The sequence below is a fragment of the Nycticebus coucang genome, chromosome 11 (assembly GCF_027406575.1).
Source record: "Nycticebus coucang isolate mNycCou1 chromosome 11, mNycCou1.pri, whole genome shotgun sequence".
Taxonomy (NCBI): domain Eukaryota; kingdom Metazoa; phylum Chordata; class Mammalia; order Primates; family Lorisidae; genus Nycticebus; species Nycticebus coucang.
Window position 1 is genome coordinate 58,552,219 of NC_069790.1, and position 24,418 is coordinate 58,576,636.

The window sequence follows — 24,418 nt, forward strand, 5'->3', positions numbered from 1 at the left end:
CCCAGATCATCTTCCTTGAAGTTTCTGTACTGTGCTGACAGTATAACGACATTCCATGCAGTAAAGATGTCCGTGTGTATAATTTTCATTACCCTCACAAGCTTATAAACAGGCCCCTCGAAGGTAGGGATTTGTTTTGTCTTGGCATCCTGCTTCAGCTCCAGCTTCCAATCACTCAGTGAAACTCTAGAAAACAAATGTTTGAAAAATCAGTATGAAATGAATGCATAGATGATGGATGCACTTAAAGGCATATTTCATTAGCAGCGTCTAGGTCAGCGTCGTCTTTTTCCCCCACCAGACTATGCGAGTCCATGGCTCCTGGTCCTCAGTTTACCACTTGTGCACAGTAAGCGTTGGAATAATCTTGGTGAGTATTTCAGTACATCAAAAATAGGAGCGAGCAGAACAATCCAAGGACAAAGGGACGCAAGCCGTCTTGGTGAGGCTTGTGTGAAGTGTCCACCAGCCCCTGGGTGGTGAGAAAGAACAGGTATTCCCCGGAGCGACCGCCGGCGCCAGCCTGTCCTCCGCGGCGGTAGGGGGCGCTGTGGACAAGCGGGGCCGTCAGGTCCGCGCGGAGCCGCTCTCTGGGCGGAGAGGGGAGGCGGCAGACGGACCTGCGGCGGGCCAGCCTCGGCTGCCTCTCCGGCCTGGTTTTCGTCTGTTTGTGACTGTGCGTTCAGTCGGGCACCATGGGGAAGCGCGATAATCGAGTGGTGAGTAGCCGGTGGGAAAAACAGCGCGGCGATGTGGGACTCGGCAGCAGGAGAGAGGAATCCCTCGGCCTTCCCGGCTCGGGAGGAAGGCCAGTGGCGGCCCTCGGACTTGGGGCCCGGAGACCCTCCACTGGTGCCAGATGCGCGTGCGTCACGCACGCAGTTGGCGCCTACGGGTCCCCAACTCTCCTCTCGCCCTCCCGATTCCTCGTCCCCCATCCCGCTGCTGCTTCTGGCACTGCTTCCTGGCTCCCTTCCCTCCCGCACCCGGGCCCGCAGTGCCCACTGTTTAGAGCCAGAGGACTTGGGAGAAATCTGTTTACCCTGAGATGAATTGGCTTAATTTTACGTTTAATGAACTAGCTTTTTATTCAACAGTTGAGGGGGCGTGTTTGCGCGCGCGTGCACTAAAAGAGCCCTTTATGAAGTGATGACATTTTCTGTCTTCAAAATGTAGTTGTGTCGAAAATGTCAAGGAACCACTGAGACAGTGAATCCTGATTAGAAAGTTAAGGAATATTCTTTTCTCTTGGTTGTGAGTGAGACCTCGTTGTGGTATCTTCAGCGTCATAGAGTTGAAAGGCATTGTTCTGGAGCATCCTTTGGATTTGGGTGTTAAGAGTGGCCTTTTTTAATGCCCTTGGACCTTGAATGTTAGGAAATCACCTGATTGGGGTGTAGTTTCACACAGAGGCCTGAATTGTTTCTGTTTACTGGGGGGGAGTTTGGGTTTACACATACCTTTAAAATATTTGAAAAACAAGTTAGCTTTATTTGCGGGAACATTTTGATAACTTGTGCTCTGCTTACTACTTTGCTATCGTGGCACAGAATGTTCTGGTAACATTTTGTTTGCACTTAAAAGATTGTGGGATTGAAAACTTGAAAGAGAGAGATAAAAGACATAGATTGTCTAATTCAGTCTCATTGCATAGAGGAAGGGATGAGACTATTTAAACTGGAACCAAAATAATACACGCCCACATAAGAGAAAAACTCAAATCAATTCAAAGTGGGGGAGCGGGGAAACAGGGAGAGGGGAAGGAGACGGATGGGTGTGTTCCCACTTAATGGGCACAGTGTTAAAGGGTATGGCACACCTCTTGGGGGCGGGACACAATTATAAGAGGGACTTATAAACGCGAACATTGTAACCTATTCTCTGTACCCTCAAATTAACTTGAAACAGTAATAAAATAAACAAATAAAAAAATTGGAACCAAAACTTGGGTTAACTGACATTTATTATTTCTTTGTGTTAGGAAGATTACATTTCCACGCTTTTGGTTAAAGTATACCCTACTTTATTGTGATTATAGTCACTTTGTTGTGCTATCAAATATTGTTCGTTCTATCTCATTGTATTTTTGCACCCATGAACCATCCCCACTTTCCCCTTTCCCTGCTACCCTTCTCAGCTCTGGTAAGCATCGCTGTCCTCTCTTGTTTCTATGAGATCAATTGTTTTTAATATTTGGCTCCCACATCTGAATGAGAACATGTGAGATTTGTCTTTCTTGGCTTATTTTACTTAACGTAATGTTTTGCAGTTCTGTCCCTGTTGGAAATGGCAAGATTTTGTTCTTTTTGTGGCTATATAATATTCCATTGTTTATATGTACCACAATTTCTTCTTCTTCTTTTTTTTTTTTTTGGAGACAGAGCCTCAAGCTGTTGCCCTGGTTAGAGTGCCATGGCATCATAGCTCAGGGCAACCTCAAACTCCTGGGCTCAAGCGAGTCTTCTGTCTCTGCCTCCCAAGTAGCTGGTACTACAGACGCCCGCCACAACGCCCAGCTATTTTTTGGTTGCAGCCATCATTGTTGTTTGGCGGGCCCAGGCTGGATTCGAACCTGCTAGCTCAGGTGTATGTGGCTGGCGCCTTAGCTGCTTGAGCCACAGGCGCCGAGCCAAAGAGAATTTTTTTTCTTTTTTTTTTTTTGCAGTTTTTGGCCAGAGCTGGGCTTGAACCCACCACCTTCGGCATATGGGGCTTGGTGCCCTACTCCTTTGAGCCACAGACACTGCCCCACAATTTCTTTATCCCTTGATCCATTGATAGAAACTTAAATTGATTCCAAATCTTGGCTATTGTGAATAGTGTTGAAGTAAACATGGGAGTGTGGGTATCTTTTTTATATATTGGTTTTCCCTCGTCTAGATGTTACCCAGCAGTGGGATTGCTGTGTAGTATGGTAGTTCTGTTTTCAGGTTTTTGAGGAACTCCATCCTGTTCTTCACAATGGTTGCACTAATTTACATTCCCATCAACGGTGTAGGAGGGTTTCCCTTTCTCTACATCCTTGCCAGCACTTGTTATTGCCTGCCTTTTTGATAAATCCAGTTTAACTAGGATAAGATATCTTATTGCATTTTTGGTTTTGGTTTGCATTTCACTGATGACTAATCATGTTGAGCATTTTTCTTTTTCTTTTTCTTTTTTTTTTTTTAGAGACAGAATCTCACTTTATGGCCCTCGGTAGAGTGCTGTGGCCTCACACAGCTCACAGCAACCTCCAACTCCTGGGCTTAAGCGATTCTCTTGCCTCAGCCTCCCAAGTAGCTGGGACTACAGGTGCCCACCACAACGCCCGGCTATTTTTTGGTTGGAGTTTGGCTGGGGCCGGGTTTGAACCCGCCACCCTCGGTATATGGGGCCGGCGCCCTACCGACTGAGCCACAGGCGCTGCCCAATGTTGAGCACTTTTCTTTGTGTCCGTTGGCCATTCGTATGTCTTCTTTTCAGAAGTGTCAGTTCAGGTCCTTGCCTTTTTTTTTTTTTTAAACTCTGATCTTTTATTTTTTGTTGTTGTTGTTGTTGTTGTTGCAGTTTGGCCAGGGTTGGGTTTGAACCTGCCACCCTCAGTATATGGTGCTGGCACCCTACTCACTGAGCCACAGGCACTGCCATTTTTTTTTTTTTTAATTTAATTTTATTTTAGAGACAGAGTTTTACTTTGTCACCCTCAGTAGAGTGCTTTGGCATCACAGCTCACAGCAACCTCCAACTCCTGGGCTTAGGCGATTCTCTTGCCTCAGCCTCCCAAGTAGCTGGGACTACAGGCGCCCGCCACGACACCCAGCTAAGATCCTTGCCCTTTTTAAAATGGATTATTTGACTTTTTTTCCTGTTGAGTTGTTGGAACACCTTTTATACTCTAGTTATTAGTCCCTCCCAGATGGGTAGTTTGGGAATCACTTTTCTCATCCTGTGGATTGTCACTTCCCATTGTTGATTGTTTCCTTTATTGTGCAGAAGCTTTTTAGCTGGATGTGATCCCATTTGTCCAATTTTGCTTTGCTTGCCTGTGCTTTGGGGTTACTCAAGGAATCGTAGCCTAGAGGCGCAGACCAACGTCCTGAAGCATCTCCCCAATGTTTTCTTTTAGTAGTTTCATAGGTTCAGGTCTTAGATTTAAGTCTTTAATCCATTTTGATTTGATTTTTGTATATTGTAGTAGATAGATAAGGGTCTAGTTTCATTCTTCTGCATATAGATATCCAATTGTCCCAGCACCATTTACTGAAGATACTTTTCCCACTGTACATTTTTGGCACCTTTGTTGAAGATAAGTTCACTCTGGATGTGTGGATTTATTTCTGGGTTCTATATTCAGAACAGTTTTTTTCTTTTTTTTCCAGTCTCAACAGTTTAATTCTCAGGATTTGTAAAGGACTTTTAAGTTCATGATAGCCACGCCTTGTGCCTGTTGTTTTCCGAAAGTTTCCTTCATGTTCTTCTTTGTTACTTTGTGCCCTCTGAAATAGATAAAAATTTTTATCCTCTAGATAAAAATAGGTAATCAAAGTACCAAATGAAATTTAGCACATTGTGTCTTGAGCAGTTTTACTACACTGTTCTTTTTGTACCTGCCCACGTATTTATCCCCTTGAGCTCAATTTGCCATCCAGAGTTTCAAAAACAAAATCATTTTCTGTTACCCAAACTCAGGCAGCAGTTTGGAGCTACAGACAATTCTTTTACTTACGAATATGAATGTTTGATTTACCAGATCACAGTATTTAAAATGATTAAGTCACAGTGAGATTTGTCAAGAACTTGCATGATTTCCATATTTTAACTAGTGCTTAACTGCACACCCCCTTTAATGTTAGGAACATTATTTTTAGGCCAAGCTTGGTGGCTCATGCTTGTAATCCTAGCCCTCTGGAAGGCTGAGCCAGGAGATTGCATGAGGTCAGTAGTTTGAGGCCAGAACAAGAGTGAGACCCTGGTCTTTACTAAAAAACAGAAAAATTATTGGGGCATGATAGTAGATGGCTATAGTCCCAGCTTCTCAAGAGGCTGGAGGCAGGAGGCTTGTTTGAGCCCAGGAGTTTGATGTTATAATGAATTATTATGACTATCATAAAACAAGACAAATAAACAGAATATCAAGTGTTGTGCATGGAGCCTGGTACATAAGATGCAACTAAATAAATATTGCTGTTATGATTGAAATAAATCATGGAGTTATTTGGAGTATAACTAAGCAGACTGAGGATAGTGTTTATGGTTAAAAGCTTAAAAACCTTATTACTTCAGTGGTAGCTCATTTAATTGTACCATAAAGTGACCATAATTAGTGGTGCTAGCATGCAAATACTTTATTATTTTCCTTTGAGTAAACATAAGATAGGCTGGTATGTTCTTTGGGAAAGCAGTTTGACAGTAGACGTTAAGACACGTAAAAACATTAATGTACTTTTAAGATAAATGAGAATTTGTAGACTGTATGTATAACATGGTAAATATCACGGTATTTTAAAAAGTAGAATGGGTTGGGCATGGAGACTTGGTGCTGGCAATGTTAGTTCTTCAGGAGGTTGGGGCAAGTGGATGGCTTGAGCCCAAGCGTTCAGGGCTGCAGTGAACTATGATACTGCTACTGTACTACAGTCTGGAGGTTAGAGTGAGACACTAACATTAGAATGAAAAATTACCACCATCATATTTGTGGGTTTTTTACATAAGGACAATTAGTGTGGCAGTATTATGATTGAATTTTTCTCATTTTGTTTACCTTTATATCAATGTAATAATGTTTGTGTATAGTTTTGGGGGTTTTGTTTTGTTTTCTCTTATAAAAGCAATGTTATTTAAGCACTTTTCTCCAGGCTGGGCACAGTGGCTAACACCGGTAATTGCACAGCACTCTGGTAGGCCCAGGCAGGTAGATTGTTTGAGCTCAGGAATTCAAGACCAGCCTAAGCAAGAGTAAGACCTGTCTCTACTAAAAATAGGAAAACTAGCTGGGCGTGGCGGTGCATGCCGGTAATGCCAGCTACAGGGAAGCTGGGGTAAACCCAAGAGTTTGAGGTTGCTGTGAGCTGTGATGCCACAGTACTCTACCCAGTTGACAGAGTGAGACTCTGTCTTGAAAAAAGTTTTTTCTCCAGTGTAAGAATGATGAATGTTGATGTCTCCCTCCATATTTTGGCATACATGCATCCAGATCTTTAAAATTTTATAGTTACTTAATAAAATGGTTCTTTTGGCCAGGCAAGGTAGCTCACGCCTGTTATCCTAGCACTCTGAGTGGCCCAGGAGGGAAGATCACTTGAGCTCAGGAGTTTGAGACCAGCCTGGGCAAGAGCCAGACCCCTTGTATAAAAATAGCCTAAAAACAGGTTGTGGGTGCCTGTAGTTCCAGCTACTTGGGAGGCTGAGACAGGAAGATTGCTTAAGCCCAAGAGTTGAGGTTGCTGTGACTTAATGACACTAGGGCACTCTACTGAGGGCAATAAAGTGGGACTCTGTCTCCAGAAAAAAACCCGCAAACAATGTAATTTAGTCATTTGTACCCTCCTCTTAGTCTGAAATTTAAAAAAAAAATCACACAAAACATGGAGTATGAAAATGTTTGATTTTTATATCATACTTTCACATCTATTGTTCAAAATCAAAGTCTAATTGGAAAAAGATGAACTCTCCAAGTTACCTTGTTAGAATTTCAGAGAGTAGGCTTGGCATCTGTAGCTCAGTGGTTAGGGCATCGGCCACATACACCGAGGCAGGTGGGTTCAAACCCAGTCAGGGCCTGCTAAATAGCAATGACAACTGCAACAACCACAACAACAAAAATAGCCTGGTGTTTTGGCGGGCATCTACAGCCCCAACTACAACAACAACAGCAAAAATATCCTGGTGTTTTGGCGGGCACCTATAGCCCCAGCTACTTGGGAGGCTGAGGCAAGAGAATCGCTTAAGCCCAAAAGTTTGAGGTTGCCGTGAGCTGTGATGCTACGGCACTCTGCTGAGGGTAACATAATGAGACTCTGTCTCAAAAAAAAGAAAGAAAAGAAAAGAAAACAATTTCACAGAATGAAACATTTTACAAAGCAAATTCTGATGGTAGAAATTAGTGCTAAGATTCAGCCCAGGCCCACCAAACAACAATGACTGCTGCAACCAAAAAAAAAATAGCCAGGCATTGTGGCAGGTGCCTGTAGTCCTAGCTAGTTGGGAGGCTGAGGCAAGAGAATCGCTTAAGTCCAGGAGAGTTGGAGGTTGCTGTGAACTGTGATGCCACGGCACTCTACCCAGGGCAACAGCTTGAGGCTCTGTCTTAAAAAAAAGAAAGAGGAAAGGAAAGGAGCTACTTAGAGGGGGGTTATACTTTAATATATTTAACAAATCCCAATTTGATGGATATTTGGATGTGTTTGGTTTTTGCTATTTTAGAATTTAGTCCTGAACATCCTTGTATATATTTGCACTCTTTGGAAATAATTTTTATAATTTAACAACCTGAGACCAGTTAAATTGAACAGTTTATTTAAGAAAAAAAAAAGTTTCTACAAACAGAGGAAAAGGGTTCAGAATCTCCACCCACCCAGCCACCTGTTTTCAATGTGGGAAGCTGTATTTATAACAAAAAAACAGAAAGTAGTGTACACATTACCTGATTGGAGCAGATTCGTGTTTACCTAATTTGGGCTTAATTTGGCAGCCTTCCGTCTGGAATTGGCTGAGGGATCAGCTACTATGATTGCCTGAGACTCAGTTGCTTGGTCAAGAGGGTATAGATTTAGGTTGCAGCTTACTTACGTATCAAGCTAGATTGCAGTTCGCTATATATAGAGGCTGCTTTGGGCCAAATTTTGTTATGTAAGTATGGAAGCTGCTTTGAGGCAAACAGTTCAGTTTAACAATATTTATAATGCTTCTGTTGTACAAATGGTGAACTTAGCTTGCATGTTGTACTTCAGATTTTTAGGATTGCCAGTGTTGTTAGCTGTGCTAACTGTTCCTCTATTTCTTTCATTGTTTGTTGTACTTCCACACCAACTGATAGAAATGCTTAGCAAAGGGCACAGTGGCTCCCGCCTGTAATCCTACCACCCTGGGTGGCCAAGGCTGGTGGATTGCCTCAGTTTAGGAGTTTGGGGTTCCAGACCAGTCTGAGAAAGAGCAACACCCCATCTTTACTAAAAATAGAACAACTAGCCAGACATTGTGCAGGTGCCTGTAGTCCCAGCTACACCGGAGGCTATCAAGAGGTTCTCTTGAGCCCACGTGTTTGAAGTTGCTGTAAGCTGTGGTGCCAGAGCACTCTACCCAAGGCGATGGAGTGAGATTCTGTCTTCAAAAAAAATGCTTGGCAAGGTGGTTGGACAAAATATATATTTGAGGGCATAACTGTTTATGTAAAAAATAGAATTGTATGCTTCTGCTTTTAACATTGTATTTGATAACCACATCTGGCCCTGATTCTCTAAACATCTCTAGCATTAGGGGCTCTGGCGTTTGTACGTTTGTTGCCTTGAATTAAATTTGAGAGAACTGATTATGTGGATCAAGAGGTTGAGACTGAATTAAAGACCAGGTTTTATATCTGTAGCAAAGTGAATTTTAAACAAACAACACTTTAGCCAGATGGTGCACGCCTGTAATCCCAGCACTTTGAAAGGCGAACGTAGCAGTCTCAAGGATGACTTGAGACCATGAGTACAAGACTAGCCTGGGCGACATAGTGAGACCCTGTTGCAACAAAAATTAAAAAAAATAATTAGCTGGGCATGGTGGTGCATGCTATTCTGAAGGCTGAGGCAGATTGCTTGAGCCCAGGAACTCAGGTTACATTGCACCACTACACTCCAGCCTGGACAGCAGAGCCAAGCCCAGTCTCTAAAGAAAACATCTCTTTGCTAGACAGTAGCATTAACAAAGAAGGCTTTTTATTTTATCTCAATATGTTTTTGAAAAAAAATCTCTAAAATGTGTTTTTCTGTGATAGTAAGTTTAGTATAAAGAACATAATTTTTATTTTTTTGAGACAGAGTCTCACTATGTCGCCCTTGGTAGAGTGCGATGGTGTCACAGCTCACAGCAACCTCAGACTCTTGGGCTTGTGTGATTCTCTTGCCTCAGCCTCCCTAGCTGGGACTATAGAGGCGCCTGCCACAACACAATGGTGTTGTCATTGTCATTTAGCTGGCCCAGGCTGGGTTCAAACCCGCCAGCCTCAGTTTATGTGGCCAGCGCCATAACCGGGTGCTGAGCCTAAAACATGATGTTTAATAGATTTTTTATTGAACTAAAATACACTTAACAAAAATTACGATTTTTAACCATTTTTAAGTGTATAGTTCAGTGGCATCCCTTACGTCTATTAGTGTTGTGCAGCTGTCACCATTATCCATTTTCATCATTTCAAACAAGAGCCTCTTGTACCTATTAAACAATAAATCCTAATTTCTGCTTTTCCCCATTCTCTAGTAACCTCTATTCTAATTTCTCTATGAATTTGCGTTTTATAGGTACCTTATATAGGTAGAATCATATAGTTGTCCTTTTGTGTTTGGCTTGTTTCATTTAGCATAATGTTTTCAAGGGTCATCCAGATTGTCATATGTATCAAAATCTTGTTCCTTTTTAAGACTGAATTATATTCTGTTGTGTGTGTGTATATATATGTGCCACATTTGCATTATTTCCACTTTTTGGCTTTGTTAGTAAGGTTGCTGTGAACATTTGTATACATTTATCTGCTTGAATTCCTGCTTGCAGTTCTTTGGGGTATGTACGTAGAAAGGGAACTGCTGGATCGTGTAGTAATTCTGTGTTTAACTTTTTTGAACAACTGTTTTCTATAGCAGTCACACCATTTTACATTCCCACCAGGAGTGTGCAAGTATTCTAACGTCTCTGAATACTCACCAACCTTTGTAAGGTTGTAAGGTTTGGGGGGTTTTGATAATAGCCATCCTAATGGGTGTGAGATAACATTTCTTAGTGATTTTGATTTGTATTTCTCTTATGACTAGGGATGTTAAACATTTTTTCATGTTCTTTTTGGCTTTGCTTATTGGCCATTTACTGTATACCTTCTTCAGAGAAACGTCTGTTCAAGTCCTTTGCCCATTTTGATTTGGTTATTTGAGATTCCTTGTTGTTGAAATGTAGAGCTCTTTATACATTCAGGATATTCATCTCTTATCAGATATGTGATTTGCAAGTATTTTCTCCTATTTTATGAACTTTTTTTTTACTCTTTGTATAGTGTCCTTTGATGTACAAGCCGTTTTAATTTCAATAAAGTTATTTTTTGTTGTTGCCTATGTGTAATTTTTTTTAATGCATTTATAGTAGATCCTCTGTGAGTTGACTACCCAGAGCACTGTAAAAAACTGGTCCACATACAGAGGTGGTCAACATAAAGAAACTAGGCCTACTGTACTAATATGTACATGTAATGCATGTCCAGTCTGTGAAAATTAGGTCAACTCAAAGAGGTAGTCAGTGTAGGGAGGTGGTCCTCTGTGGAGGTTGTATTGTTATTTATTTATTTAAAGACAGGGTCTCACTCTGTTGCCCAGGCTGCAGTGCACTGGTGTGGTCCTAGTCCACTCTAACCTCTTAAGTTTAGGGCTCAAGAAATCCTCATGCCTCAGCCTCCTGAGTAGTTGGACTGTAGATATGCACTACCATGTCTAGCTAGTTTTTTAATTTTTTTTTTTTTTTTTTTTTAGAGACAGGGTTTCCCTATATTGCCCAGGCTAGTCTTGAACTCCTAGGCTCCTGCTACAATGTAAGCATTCCTCCTACATTGGCCTCCCAAAGTGCTAGGATTATAGGCATAACCCACCAGGCTCGGCCTGATTTAATTTTTGATGTTAGCAGTTTGTGAGTACAGTTGCCATTGGTATGGCACACAGTTATTTCCTGAGATAGAAGATGTAGTGAAATTGTCAATGAATTTAGAATTAGATCTTTTAAAACTTTTTTGGAATTGAGTTTCTTAATTTGACAGTAAGCATTGTTATCACCTTCACAGGGTTGTGGGGCTTTAGGAGAAAGCACTATAAAGCCATCAATAGGTAAGAGATATCATTATTTCATCGAATCTCTGGGAGAAAAACACATTTTCTATGAATTACTGGTATTTCTTATCGCAAATTTTTAAGGATTGATAAAGGATTAAAAAATTTTTTAATGAAAAGTTGATAGTCAAATTATGCATTTATAATAAAGATTATTAATATTTAAAGAGTGTTTGCATTTTTAATGGTTACTTTAATGGAATTAATTTTTGTTCTTTTTTCAAGGCCTATATGAACCCAATAGCAATGGCCAGATCAAGGGGTCCAATCCAGTCTTCAGGGCCAACAATCCAGGATTATCTGAATCGACCAAGGCCTACCTGGTATTTGTGAAATGATTTAACTATTTATAAGCTTTTTATAGACTTCTTAACGTTTATTCTTAAAGCCTTTATTGATTGCCAAGCAATTGCCAGATAATTTGAGTTTTTAAAGTAATATTTGATATATGCTTTCTTTGAACTATATCATCACACATATAATTGTAAAGCAACAGTTGAGAACCCACCAACCAATATAGCTAAAGCACTACTGTGTACTCTTTTCATCCCAGTGAAATCTCTATTCCCTAAAAGACCTTAATCTTGCAGTGTTCTAAGCTATTTAATAAAACAGTGGGCTTGAATAATCTTCATCTCAAAAATCTTATGAAGAGGTGGCTCACGTATAGAGAATATTTTGTAAATATTTAGTAAAATTCCGTCATGAATATTTTGTAAATAAAGGTATATTTAGCTACAATTTCCCATTTTCCCTATGTATGGCAACTTTAGGGGTGACTTTTGGGGCACCCTGTATGATAGGGAATTTTTCCTTTGAGTTAGTAGGAAGCAAGCTTGTCTACCAGCATACGTGAGTGAGTGCTGTTAACCATTGCAGCATACCAGAAAACAAAATTATCCTGAAGTATATTTTACCTTTGAAATGGGGCAAGGGAATGAACTTTAAAGGGGAAATGCCCTCACATTGGGTAATTCATAGAAGGAGTCACAGGAGTCTCAGTAGATAGTCATACTCATGGCAAGATTTATTACAGTGAAAGGATAGCAGCACTATCCTTAGCAGCACTAAGGGAAGAAGCACATGAAGCAAAGTCCAGGGGAGACCATGTTCACTCAGACTTCAAAGAGCCTTTTCCTAGAGGAATCATGTAAGATGCACTTAGTCCCTTACCTACCAGTAACGATAACACTGCTAGCCAATACAAGTTCATTAGAGGCTTAGTGCCCAGGGTTTGATTGAGTATTGATCAGCCTCTGTTTATCATGTACCCAAGTTCCAGATTCCCAGAAGGAAAATAGGTATTCACCCTAAACTACATTGTACAGATTAGGCACAGAGAGTTGTTCTGATCAGGGAATGGTAAGAAAACTCCAAAATCCAAGTTCCCAGATGCCCACCTGGGGCCTATCTGTGAGTAGGCATTCTGAGAATAAGCAGTCCAGGTGTATCAGCTCATCTCTGCACAACATGTCAGGTTCATTATAAAATGAGTGATTTAGTAATAGAATATAATAATTCAAATAGATAAACCTTAGCTCACTCTTAACACTGAAACTACCAGTTTTATGACTTAAAATGGGGGTACATAACTATCTTTTTTCCCAGGGTTGTTGAGCATTAAGTAAAAATTTATTGGGCAGCACCTGTGGCTCAAAGGAGTGGGACGCTGGCCCCATATACTGGAGGTGGCGGGTTCAAACCCAGCCCTCGCCAAAAACTGCAAAAAAAAAAAAAAAATAGAAAGAAAGAAAATTTATTTAAAATGGTGCTGGTTGTAAGCTCTCGTGTGTGGTTTAGTGTATTAGCTCTTGTGATACATATTTAGAAGAGGAATGATTAGTGCGATCTAATAGGCTTTATTATAGTTTATTTACATGGATATGACAAAGAAGTTTGAAATGTGTCAACTTTGGAATGGAAATCTATTAGAATGTTAAGAAAAGTTTAGTAAATATTGTGTTGCCTTATTTGTAAGCATGCATCTGATTTCAATTGCTTGAAATTTTATTTGTATTTTCTACTTTTTAAGGGAAGAAGTAAAAGAGCAACTAGAAAAGAAAAAGAAAGGTTCCAAGGCTTTGGCTGAATTTGAAGAAAAAATGAATGAGGTTTGTAAAAAGTACCTTTTAAAAAGACTAATATTTTTTCTTATAATGAAAACAAAATCATCTTTCATTTCATTTTTTAATAAACCAAGAATTTGGTGAAGGGGGGATATGTATTTTTATAAAATGTTATTATTATATGGAATACAGGTTTATATGTAAATATATGCTTTCTTTAAAAAGTAGATAATAATCCCAGCCTGTGAAGAGGGAGACCCTCTCTCTGCTAAAAATAGAAAAAATTAGCCAAGCATCATGGGGGTTCCTGTAGTCCCAGCTACTCAGGAGGCTGAGGCAGCAAGATTTCTTGAACACAGCAGTTTGAGGTTGCTGTGAGCTAGGCTGACACCACAGCACTCCAGCCTGGGGCAACAGAGTGAGACTCTGTCACACACATACAAAAAAAGGTAAATAATAACCATCTTATAATTTAAATGATCTAAATTACTTTAAGTTCTTCCCTGTGCTCCCCATCTTATCCTGGGATTTCCATAGTGATAGTGGCTTGTAGCTGTTTTCAACACTCACTGGTTTGTTATAAAAGATACAACTCAGGAGCAGCCAAATGAAAGAGATGCATAGGGTAAAGTGTGGGGGAAGGAGTATGGAGTCCCTTTTCTATGCCTTCTCAGACTTGCTAGTTTCCCAGCACCTAAAAGTGTTTGCCAACCCTGAACCTCTAATGGTTGCTTGTTTTGATTACAAACTTTTATGTAGTAGTTCAGCCACACTGTACACTAAATGAACTTTTACAGTCTGGAAAGAAAATCTAGTCATCTTTGTTGAAAAGAAAAAAGATATCAACCTCAGCAATAATACTTACTTCTTCTCTCACTGTAAGGTGGAGAACTCCCAACCTTTAATGGCCTCTTTGAAGGGAGCCCTTAGATGAGGGTTCCTCTGGTGATAGGGTCAAGGATTGGCACCTGGATATCTTTTTACTGTAATTAGAAACTGAGATGAGTGAAAGGCATTAGAGGATGGAAGGAAGCAAAGTTGTCTCTTGATATTAGGAGGATTAGAAGGGGACAGATAATTTCTGATGGTATTTGTAACCTTTTTTGCAGAACTGGAAGAAAGAACTAGAAAAACACAGGGAGAAATTGTTAAGTGGAAGTGAGAGCTCATCAAAAAAAAGACAGGTAATAACATTTTTAGTGTATTGCTATTCTTAATCTCAGGGTTGGATTTTTATAATAATGCTATATACTACTATTAAGAGATGCATTTGAAAACTCACATCATTTTGCTTAGACTTGTACTTTTATTTGTTTCCATTTAGAGAAAGAAAAAAGAAAAGAAGAAATCTGGTAGGGTGAGCAAAAGTTTTCCCTTTTTCTAAATGTTACAATTAAAAGCCTACAAAAAAGTAAGAATAATTTATTTAGCCTGTATACTTAAGATAAACTCTAGATGAGTTAAGGAGCCTAAATGTCCTTCAGTTGTGATGATGGGCAGTTTTGTTCTATCTAATAAGAAAGTGCCACTGTCTCTATAACCTAGTAACTTTTCTGTTGCTATTTAAAGAGGAAGATGGATGACCATTATTACCACATCTGTTGGCACTTTGTTGGGCTTTTTATGGGAGGGACTGACATTTTATATTTTAATATTTACAATTTATGGATACGGCATCTGTTTCTCCAGACAGTAGATTAATTTCACTAAGTATTTGAGAGACTTAGTAAAAGAACAAAATTCCTGCATCTCACAAGCTTTAATTGTTTTGTGCTTGGTCAAGTATTCATCTTCTTCTTCATCAAGCTCTGATTCTTCCAGCAGTTCTTCAGATTCTGAAGATGAGGTAAGCTTTTCTGATAGTGGTTCATGAAGTAATATCTCTATAATTTCTTGATATCAAAAGGAAACTCATTGTGAAATATCTGTTAGAAATGTTTATTTCCAGGTTTAGATTAATTATCTATAACTTAGAGTACGGACATGAATAAATCACTAGAATTTTTAATATTGGTAATAGTGTATTTTTTAGATTTTCAAATTTGTTCTTTTAAAAATATCTATAGAAGAAAGATTTAAAAAATCAAAAATGCAGGTGGTGCCTGTGGCTCAAAGGGGTAGGGCACCGGCCCCATATGCCTGAGGTGGCGGGTTCAAACCCAGCCCCCGCCAGAAACTGCAAAAAAAAAAAATCAAAAATGGAATTTGACTAGGTGCTAGGGATTACATGTGATTCAAGTCACTTTTTTTTATAAAATAAGAAAGTGGCATATTACAGTTTAAATATTATTAATAAAAACATATTTACAGGATGGTTCTTTCATTAAGTTTTGTTTGACATTAATAAAATACACAAATTATATTTTTGAAACAGAAAGCCAATGTTTTAAAAAATGTTTTATATAGGATAAGAAACAAGGAAAACGGAGAAAGAAAAAGAAGAACCGTTCACATAAATCTTCTGAAAGTTCCATTTCAGCAACTGAATCAGACAGTAAGGTAAAATTATTTAAATTATTAACACTTTGAATAGCAAAGACATTTAGTTCCTCCTGGCTTAAGTTGTTCTCGATTTAGAAATAAGATATTATCTTATTTTTGTTCTCTGTTTCTTAATTGATGTGCTTAATAATTAATAGCTTACATGTGATATTTGTTCATTCTCTAAGTACTTTCATATATATGTCTCCATGTCTCCACATTTTCATGACAACTTACATTATTTTCCCCATTTTCATAAAGATGTAGTAGTTCAGAGAAAAAACCATTTTGCTTAAGTAGTGTTTGAGTTGGAAGTTGGATTAATATCGTCTAATATCTGGTCTTGTTTCTTTTCTACTCTGAATTTGTTCTGTACTAACCAGAATTACTAGACACTGTTGGCTCTCAAATTTCAGTAATCATTAAAAAATGGCATGAAATTCATGACAAAATGATTCCTGGTTTCTATCTGCAGAGTTTGGTTTAGTCAGTCTGATAAGGCTGAGAAGTTTACATTTTCAGGCCAGGCACAGTGGCCTACACCTGTAATCCTAACACTCTGGGAGGCCACAGCAGGAGGATCACATGAGCTCAGGAGTTCCATACCAGCCCAAGCATGAGTGAGACCCTAACTCAGCTAAAAATAGAAAAAAAAAAAAATTAGTTGGTGTTGTGGCATGCACCTAGCTACCAGGGAGGCTGAGGCAAGAGGATTGCTTGAACCCAAGAGTTTAAGGTTGCTGTGAGTTAGGCTAATGCCATGGCACTCTACCCTGAACAACAGAGTGAGACTCTTGTCTCAAAAAAAAAAAAAAAAGGCTACATTTTCAACAGATGCCCCGTGTGATTCTGATACACGGGTGTCTGTTGACCACAATTTGACAAACATCGTACTAGGATCTCAGGAATCCAAAGCAAGCTATCTGGGTTTTATAGGGGGTGTGTGCTTGCCCCATTGAGATATCTTCTAGCAAAATATTAAATACTTGGTGTCTAGAAAGTACTCAGTAAATGTTGCTTGTCCTTCTGTTTTTTAAAGCAGAAGAGCCAGTTTCATAGTAATGACAGCTAACGTTTATTGAGCGCCTACTATGTGTTAGGCACTGTTTGAAGCACTTAATGTGTTAAATCATTTAACCTCAACAACCCTAGAAAGTAGTTATAATTAATGTACATTACCAGTAAAGTGAGTAAGGAAACATGAGTCCTGGGGAGATTAATAACTAGAATTAAGGGATTCAAAAGCAGAAATTATTACCTCCCCACCTAATAAGGAGAGTAGGGAAATCGGATTGTAGACATCTGAGCCTAGTGTGAATTAGAACTCCAGTATATGTGACCATCATAGGCAAAGATAGGCAGTGGCATAAAGTCGTATTTTAAGATAAACCATGATGGTATTAGAGATACACTGCCAGATAAATGAAGAAGCTTGTTTGCTTACAAGCACGTAAATACATAGCATACATTTCTCTTACTTTCAGACTAATATTCTGGGATTAGAGTAACCTTTTTTCATTCATAGAACAAATCACTTTTTTGGTGTTTTTGACCTTGTCCTATAATGCTGTATTCTTCATGCTTAAAATTCACATATATGTGTGTGTGTTTGTTTAGGATAGTTTAAAAAAGAAAAAGAAGTCAAAGGAAACAACTGAGAAAGAAAAGGTAACTATACTTTTACATTGCCTTAAGATAGTCTGTCATACAATCCTTAATTGATGTTAAAAAATTAACAAAATTCAGTGTAACCTGGCTTATTGTACCCTCAATGAATCCCCAATAATAAAAAAAAAAAAAAAATTAACAATACGTACCCTTTTAACTTAAGAGTATTTCTTTTGCTTTTATGGATTTTGTGTTGATTTAAGGATATTTTTAAAAAATTAACAAAATTAACAATATGTACCCTTTTAACTTAAGAGTATTTCTTTTGCTTTTATGGATTTTGTGTTGATTTAAGGACATTTTTAATTGGGATTTATTATTGAAGGTAAAAGATCAGAAGAGTTTTCCTGTGGAGAGTTTGAATTTGTATAGGTTAATGGATATTCTTAAATTAAAAATACAGAATAATGTAGATTGTACATTTTCTGTATTTTCTTAAGTCATTTTAAATCAGGCTCTTTTAATTAAAGTACATAAACTTCTGTTTCTAATAGTGTATAGATAAATGTTGAAAAATCCTTTGCTGTTATAAGTAGATGCTTTATCGTTACTTGTGACTTATCTATAGTTAATGCAGACTTTAAACCTGCCTAAATTTCTGGCTTACTTTTTAAATTGTATTTTCTGGTTACTAAAAGTTTAAAGAAAGCAATTACTAGTGAAAGAAAACTACACTGTATTTTACTCAGTCTTTTTCAAATCATTATATCATTTTTTAAAAGGCGAAGTGAAATTCACATAATGTATTATTGACCACTTTAAAGCTGTAGTTCAGTACTTAGTGGTATTTAGTGTTGTGCAACCACTATTACCCTTACCTATTAAATACTTCCCCTTTCTCCTTTCCCCCTCACTTCTGGCAACCAGAGGTGAGCAAATTTGAATCCTCTTTCTATGTCTGAGAATTTGCCTATTCTGGTTATCATATAAAAGCAGAATATAGGGTGGTGCCTGTGGCTCAAAGGAGTAGGGCACTGGCTCCATATGCCAGAGGTGGTGGGTTCAAGCCCAGCCCCGGCCAAAAACTGCAAAAAAATAAAAAATAAAAATGTATTTAAAAAAAAAAAAAAGCAGAATATGTGACTTTTTGCATCTGGCTTTGTTCAACTAGCCTTAATGTCTCCAAGTTTCCTCTAACTTGTGGCACATATCAGTACTTCATTTTTATGGCTGAGTATATTCCATTGTGTATATATAAATACATTGTGAATTGTCTGTCCATTCATTCCCTGATACACATTTGGCTTATACCTTTTGGCTATCATAAATAATGCTGCTGTAATAATGCAGACCTACAAATGTGTATACATTTCTGTGTGGACATACATTTTCATTTTTTCTTGGGTATACATCTAGGGGTGGTTTATATATCACTTTGTAAATAAAAATTCACTAGAACACTACAAAAAAAAGGAAACCATAATTCCAAGTATTTATGGGTAAGAAATGTATTAATATAATTTGCTATATTAACTCATGAAAGAAACGATACAATTATTGCAGTAGTTGCCAAAAGGATGTGATGTAATTCAACACTAATTCCTGATTTTCAAAACCATTATAAAATAAATGGTTACTCTGATGGTTTAAAAAAATTATGTATGTGTGAAAATGATTCTGGTAATATATAAATGTAAAGTACTAAAACAACTGAACTGCATTGTGATTTTGAAGTACTTTAAAATATTAGGTACAGAGTAATATATACATATACATGTATAATATAATAAATATCCATCTGTGGACCAGCTAGAGTTAATAGTTTACATTGCCTTCAAGTCATGTTTTAGTCTCTCTTTGAGGCAGCTGATCCTGAGATTGGTGTGCATTTTCCCCCATCCTCATTTATACACTTTTATTACATTAGTATGTGTTCATAAATGACATAGAATATTCTGTATTTTCAAAATGGTATCATCGTATTTCCTTCTGAAACTTTTTTTTTCACTCTAACATTACTGTTAACTTTTTTTTAATTTCAGCTTGCTTGTTCATTCTTCTTCGTTTGAAGTACTCTTTTTTCGTTGTTCAGTTTCTTCTTCCTCTGGTGATGCTCTTTCCCATTGCCTCCCCAGCAGCTGGGATTACAGATGCCCACCACAACGTCTGGCTGTTTTTGATGTTGTTAGTAGAGACGGGGTCTTACTCAGGCTCACTGCTGCTCATACTGGTCTTGAACCTCTGAGCTCAGACAATCCACCCACCTTGGCCTCCCACAGCACTGGGACTACAGGCGTGAGCTACCACGCCCGGCCAACTTTTTTTTTTTTAATTGTTGGGGATTCATTGAGGGGACAAGAAACCAGGTTACACTGATTGCATTTGTTAGGCAAAGTCCCTGTTGCAATCCTGTCTTGCCCCCACAAGGTGTGTCACACACCAAGGCCCCACCCCCCTCTCTCCTTCTCTCTCTCTGCTCTTCCTTTCCCCACCCCTCCCTCTTTCTTTCTCTCTCTGCTCTCCCCTTCCCCCACCCCCTTAATTGTCATTAATTATCCTCATCAAACTTGAGTACATAGGATTCATGCTTCTCCATTCTTGTGATGCTTTACTAAGAATAACGTGTTCCACTTCCATCCAGGTTAATACAAAGGCTGTAAAGTCTCCATTTTTTTAAATCTCTGAATAGTATTCCATGGTGTACATATACCACAGCTTGTTAATCCATTCCTGGGTTGGAGGGCATTTAGGCTGTTTCCACATTTTGGTGATTGTAAATTGAGCTGCAATAAATAGAATAAATAGTCTAGTGCAAGTGTCCTTATGATAAAAGGATTTTTTTCCTTCTGGGTAGATTTCCAGTAATGGGATTGCAGGATCAAATGGGAGGTGTAGCTTGAGTGCTTTGAGGTTTCTCCATACTTCCTTCCCAAAAGGTTGTATTAGTTTGCAGTACCACCAGCAGTGTAAAAGTGTTCCCTTCTCTCCACATCTACACCACCATCTGCAGTTTTGAGATTTTGTGATGTGAGCCATTCTCGCTGGGGTTTGGTAGTATCTCTTAGTGGTTTTGATTGCATTTCTCTAATAAATAGGGATGATGAGCATTTTTTTATATGTTTGTTAGCCATTCGTCTGTCTTCTTTTCTTTTTTTTTGCACTTTTGGCCAGGGCTGGGTTTGAACCTGCCACCTCCGCCATATGGAGCCGGCGCTCTACTCCTTTGAGCCACAGGCACCGCCCCATTCATCGGTCTTCTTTAGAGAAGGTTCTATTCATGTCTCTTGCCCATTGATATATAGGATTATTGGTTTTTTCCATGTCGATTAATTTGAGTTCTCTATAGATTCCAGTTATCAAGCTTTTGTCTGATTCAAAATATGCAAATATCTTTCCCATTGTGTAGGTTGTCTATTTGCTTTGGTTGTTGTCTCCTTGGCTGTACAGAAGCTTTTCAGTTTAATTGAATCCCATTTGTTTATTTTTGTTATTGTTGCAATTGCCACGGCAGTCTTCTTCATGAAGTCTTTCCCCAGACCAGTATCTCCAGCCAGAGTTTTTCCTATACTTTCTTTGAGGATTTTTATCATTTCATGCCTTAAATTTAAGTCCTTTATCCATCTTAAATCAATTTTTTGCGAGTGGAGAAAAGTGTGGGTCCAGTTCCAGTCTTTTACATGTGGATATCCAGTTCTCCCAGCACCATTTATTGAATAGGGAGTTTCCCCCAGTGTATGTTCTTGTTTGGTTTATCAAAGATTAGGTGGTTGTGAGATGTTAGTTTCATTTCTTGGTTTTCTATTCAATTCCAAATATCTATGTCTCTATTTTTGTGCCAGTACCATGCTGTCTTGACTACTATGGCCTTGTAGTACAGCCTAAAATCTGGTATGCTGATACCCCCAGCTTTGTTTTTGTTACTAAGAACTGCCTTAGCTATATGGGTTTTTTCTGGTTCCATACAAAACGCAGAATCATTTTTTCCAAGTCTTGAAAATAAGATGTTGGTATTTTAATAGGGATGGCGTTGAATCAGATTGGTCTGGAAAGTATAGACATTTTAACAATGTTGATTCTTCCCATCCATGAGCATGGTATATTCTTCCATTTGTTAATATCCTCTGCTATTTCCTTTCTTAGGATTTCATAATTTTCTTTTTATTTTTTTTGAGACAGAGCCTCTAGCTGTCGCCCCGGGTAGAGTGCCATGGCATCACAGCTCACAGCAATCTCCAACTCCTGGGCTTAAGCGATTCTCTTGCCTCAGCCTCCCAAGTAGCTGGGATGACAGGTGCCCACCACAACGCCCGGCTATTTTTTGGTTGCAATCTTTTGTTAGATATATTCATTCCTAGGTATTTCATTTTCTTTGAAGCTGTGGTGAAGGGAGTTGTGTCCTTAATTATCCTCTCATCTTGACTGTTATTAGCATATACAAAGACAACTGACTTGTGGACATTGATTTTATATCCTGAGACATTACTGTATTTTTTGATGACTTCCAGGAGTCTTGTGGTTGAGTCTTTGGGGTTCTCTACGTATAAGATCATGTCATTGCAAAGAAGGAGAGTTTGACCTCCTCTGCTCCCATTTGGATGCCTTTTATTTCCTTGTCTTGCCTAATCATATTGGCTAGAACTTCCAGCACTATGTTGAATAGTAATGGTGACAGAGGACAACCTTGTCTGCTTCGAGTTCTAAAGGAAAAGCTTTCAGTTTTACTCCAGTAAAATATTAACTGTGGGTTTGACATAGCTTCGATCAGTTTCAGAAATGTGCCACCTATGCCTTTACTCTTCAGTGTTCTAATTAGAAAAGGATGCTGGATTTTATGGAATGCTTTTTCTGCATCCATTGAGAGGATCATATGGTCTTTATTTTTGCTTCTTTTAATATGGTGGATAACATTTATGGACTTGCATATGTTAAACCAGCCTTGCATTCCTGGGATGAAACCTACTTGATCATGATGTATGACTTTTTTGATGATAAGCTGTAATCTGTTGGCTAGGATTTTGTTGAGAATTTTTGCATCTATATTCATTAGTGAAATTGATCTGAAATTCTCCTTTTTAGTTGGATCTTTTCCTGGTTTTGGTATCGGTGATGTTTGCTTCATAGAACATGTTGGGGGAAAATTCCCTCCTCCTCAATTTTTTGGAATAATTTCTGCATAGGAAAAAAACTCTTCCTTGAAGGTTTGATAGAATTCTGATGTGAAGCCATCTGGACCAGGACATTTTCTTGTTGGAAGCTTTTTTATTGTTTCTTTAATCTCAGTGCTTGAAATTGATCTGTTTAGGAGTTCTTATTTCTTCCTGGCTAAGTCTAGGGAAAGGGTGTGATTCCAAATATTGATCCATTTCCTTCACATTGTCAAATTTCTGGGCATAGAGTTTCTGGTAGTATTCAGAGATGATGTCTTGTATCTCTGTGGGATCATTTCTGATTGAGGTTACTGGAGATTTTACTTTTCTATTTCTAGTTAGTCTGGCCAAAGGTTTGTCTATTTTATTCTTTAAAAAAACCAATTCCTTGTTTCATTAATTTTCTGAATGATTCTTTTGTTTTCAATTTCATTGATCTCTGATTTAATTTTAGATATTTCTTTTCTTCTATTGGGTTTAGGCTTAGATTGTTCTTCTTTTTCCAATTCTATAAGATGGCTTGTGAGTTTGTTGACGCGCTCTCTTTCTGTTTTTCGAATGTGGGCATCTCAAGTGATAAATTTTCCACTCAAAACTGCTTTTGCAGTATCCTACAGGTTTTGGTAGCTTGTGTCTTCACTGTTGTTATGCTCAAGGAAGTTAATGATTTCCTCTTTTATTTCTTCCTGCACTCAACTATCATTCAACAGAAGGTTGTTTAATTTCCATGCCTTCGTGTGGGGTTGAATGTTTTTGTTGGAGTTGAGTTCCACCTTTAGTGCCTTGTGGTCTGAGAAGATACAAAGTAAAATTTCAATTCTTTTGATTTGGTTGAGGTTTGTTTTGTGTCCTAGGATATGATCAATTTTGGAGAAGAATGTTCCCTGGGGTGATGAGAAGAATGTATATTTTTTATCTTTGGGGTGGAGTGTTCTATATGTGTCTATCAAACACAGTTGTTTAAATGAGTTGTTCTTTAACTCATTGAAGTCCCTTATATCTTTTTAGAGGATCTGTCCAGCTCTGTAAGAAAAGTGTAATGTCCCTGTTATTGTGGTATTATAGGATATCATATTGCTCAGACTGAGTAAGGTATGTTTCAAGAATCTGGGAGCATTTAAACTGGGTGCATAAATATTTAGAATTGAAACGTCTTCTTGTTGTATTTTTCCCTTGACCAATATAAAGTGACCATCTTTGTCTTTTTTGACTTTAGTTGCTTTAAATCCACATGTATCTGAAAATAAGATTACAACTCCTGTTTTCTTCTAAATTCAGTTTGCCTGAAAAATTGTCTTCCAACCCTTAACTCAGAGTTTTAATTTGTCTTTTCAAGATAGGTGTGTTTCTTGCAGACAGCAAATGGATGGCTTGTGTTTTTTAATCTAGTCAGCCAATCTATGCCTCTTCAGTGGGGAATTCAAGCCATTAACATTTATTGAGATAATCGATAATTGTGGTAGTGTTCTATTCATCTTATATTGTGAGAGTCCATTGCTTAGTTTTATCTTTTGCATCAGTGTGGAAGTTAGGTTCTGTCCTTTAATTGCTGAGTTCTTACTTTGCTGTTGATGCATTGTGATGGTCGGTTTGTAGAACAGGTTGAAGTATTTCCTGTAGAGTTGGTTTTGTTGTGGCAAATTTCCTCAATGTTTGTATATCAGTAAATGATTTTGATTTCTCCATCAATTTTAAAGCTTAGCTTAGCAGGATATAGAATTCTGGGCTGGAAATTGTTCTGTTTAAGTAGATTAAAGGCAGATGACCATTGTCTTCTTACTTGGGAAGTTTGATTAGAGAAGTGTACAGTCACCCAGATGGATTTGCCCCTGTAGGTCAACTGGTGCTTACTCCTGGCAGCTTGAAAAATCTTTTCTTTTGTCTTGACTTTGGACAAGTTTATCACAGTGTGTCTTGGAGAAGCTCTATATGAGTTGAGGCGACCTGGGGTCCCATATCCCTCTGAAAGGAGTATGTCAGAATCTTTGGTGATATTTGGGAAATTTTCATTTATAATATTTTCTAGTATGGCTTCCGTTCTCCTGGGACATTCTTCTTCCCCTTCTGGGAT

General features: G+C 38.4%; 1 protein-coding gene across 2 annotated transcripts in view; it reads left to right on the forward strand.

Annotated features, from left to right (window-relative positions):
• The first annotated feature begins 596 nt into the window (after window positions 1-596).
• Window positions 597-24,418, forward strand: part of FAM133B (family with sequence similarity 133 member B) — a 39,211-nt gene continuing 15,389 nt past the window's right edge. Inside the window, exons 1-8 of one of the 2 annotated variants that reach the window (XM_053609541.1) lie at window positions 597-719; window positions 11,271-11,368; window positions 13,078-13,156; window positions 14,221-14,295; window positions 14,436-14,468; window positions 14,895-14,957; window positions 15,518-15,610; window positions 17,210-17,260. In XM_053609541.1, coding sequence (XP_053465516.1) covers window positions 696-719; window positions 11,271-11,368; window positions 13,078-13,156; window positions 14,221-14,295; window positions 14,436-14,468; window positions 14,895-14,957; window positions 15,518-15,610; window positions 17,210-17,260 — 516 coding nt within the window. In that variant the 5' untranslated portion in view covers window positions 597-695. The remainder of the gene's footprint in view (window positions 720-11,270; window positions 11,369-13,077; window positions 13,157-14,220; window positions 14,296-14,435; window positions 14,469-14,894; window positions 14,958-15,517; window positions 15,611-17,209; window positions 17,261-24,418) is intronic. The other variant, XM_053609542.1, reaches the window with a different exon arrangement.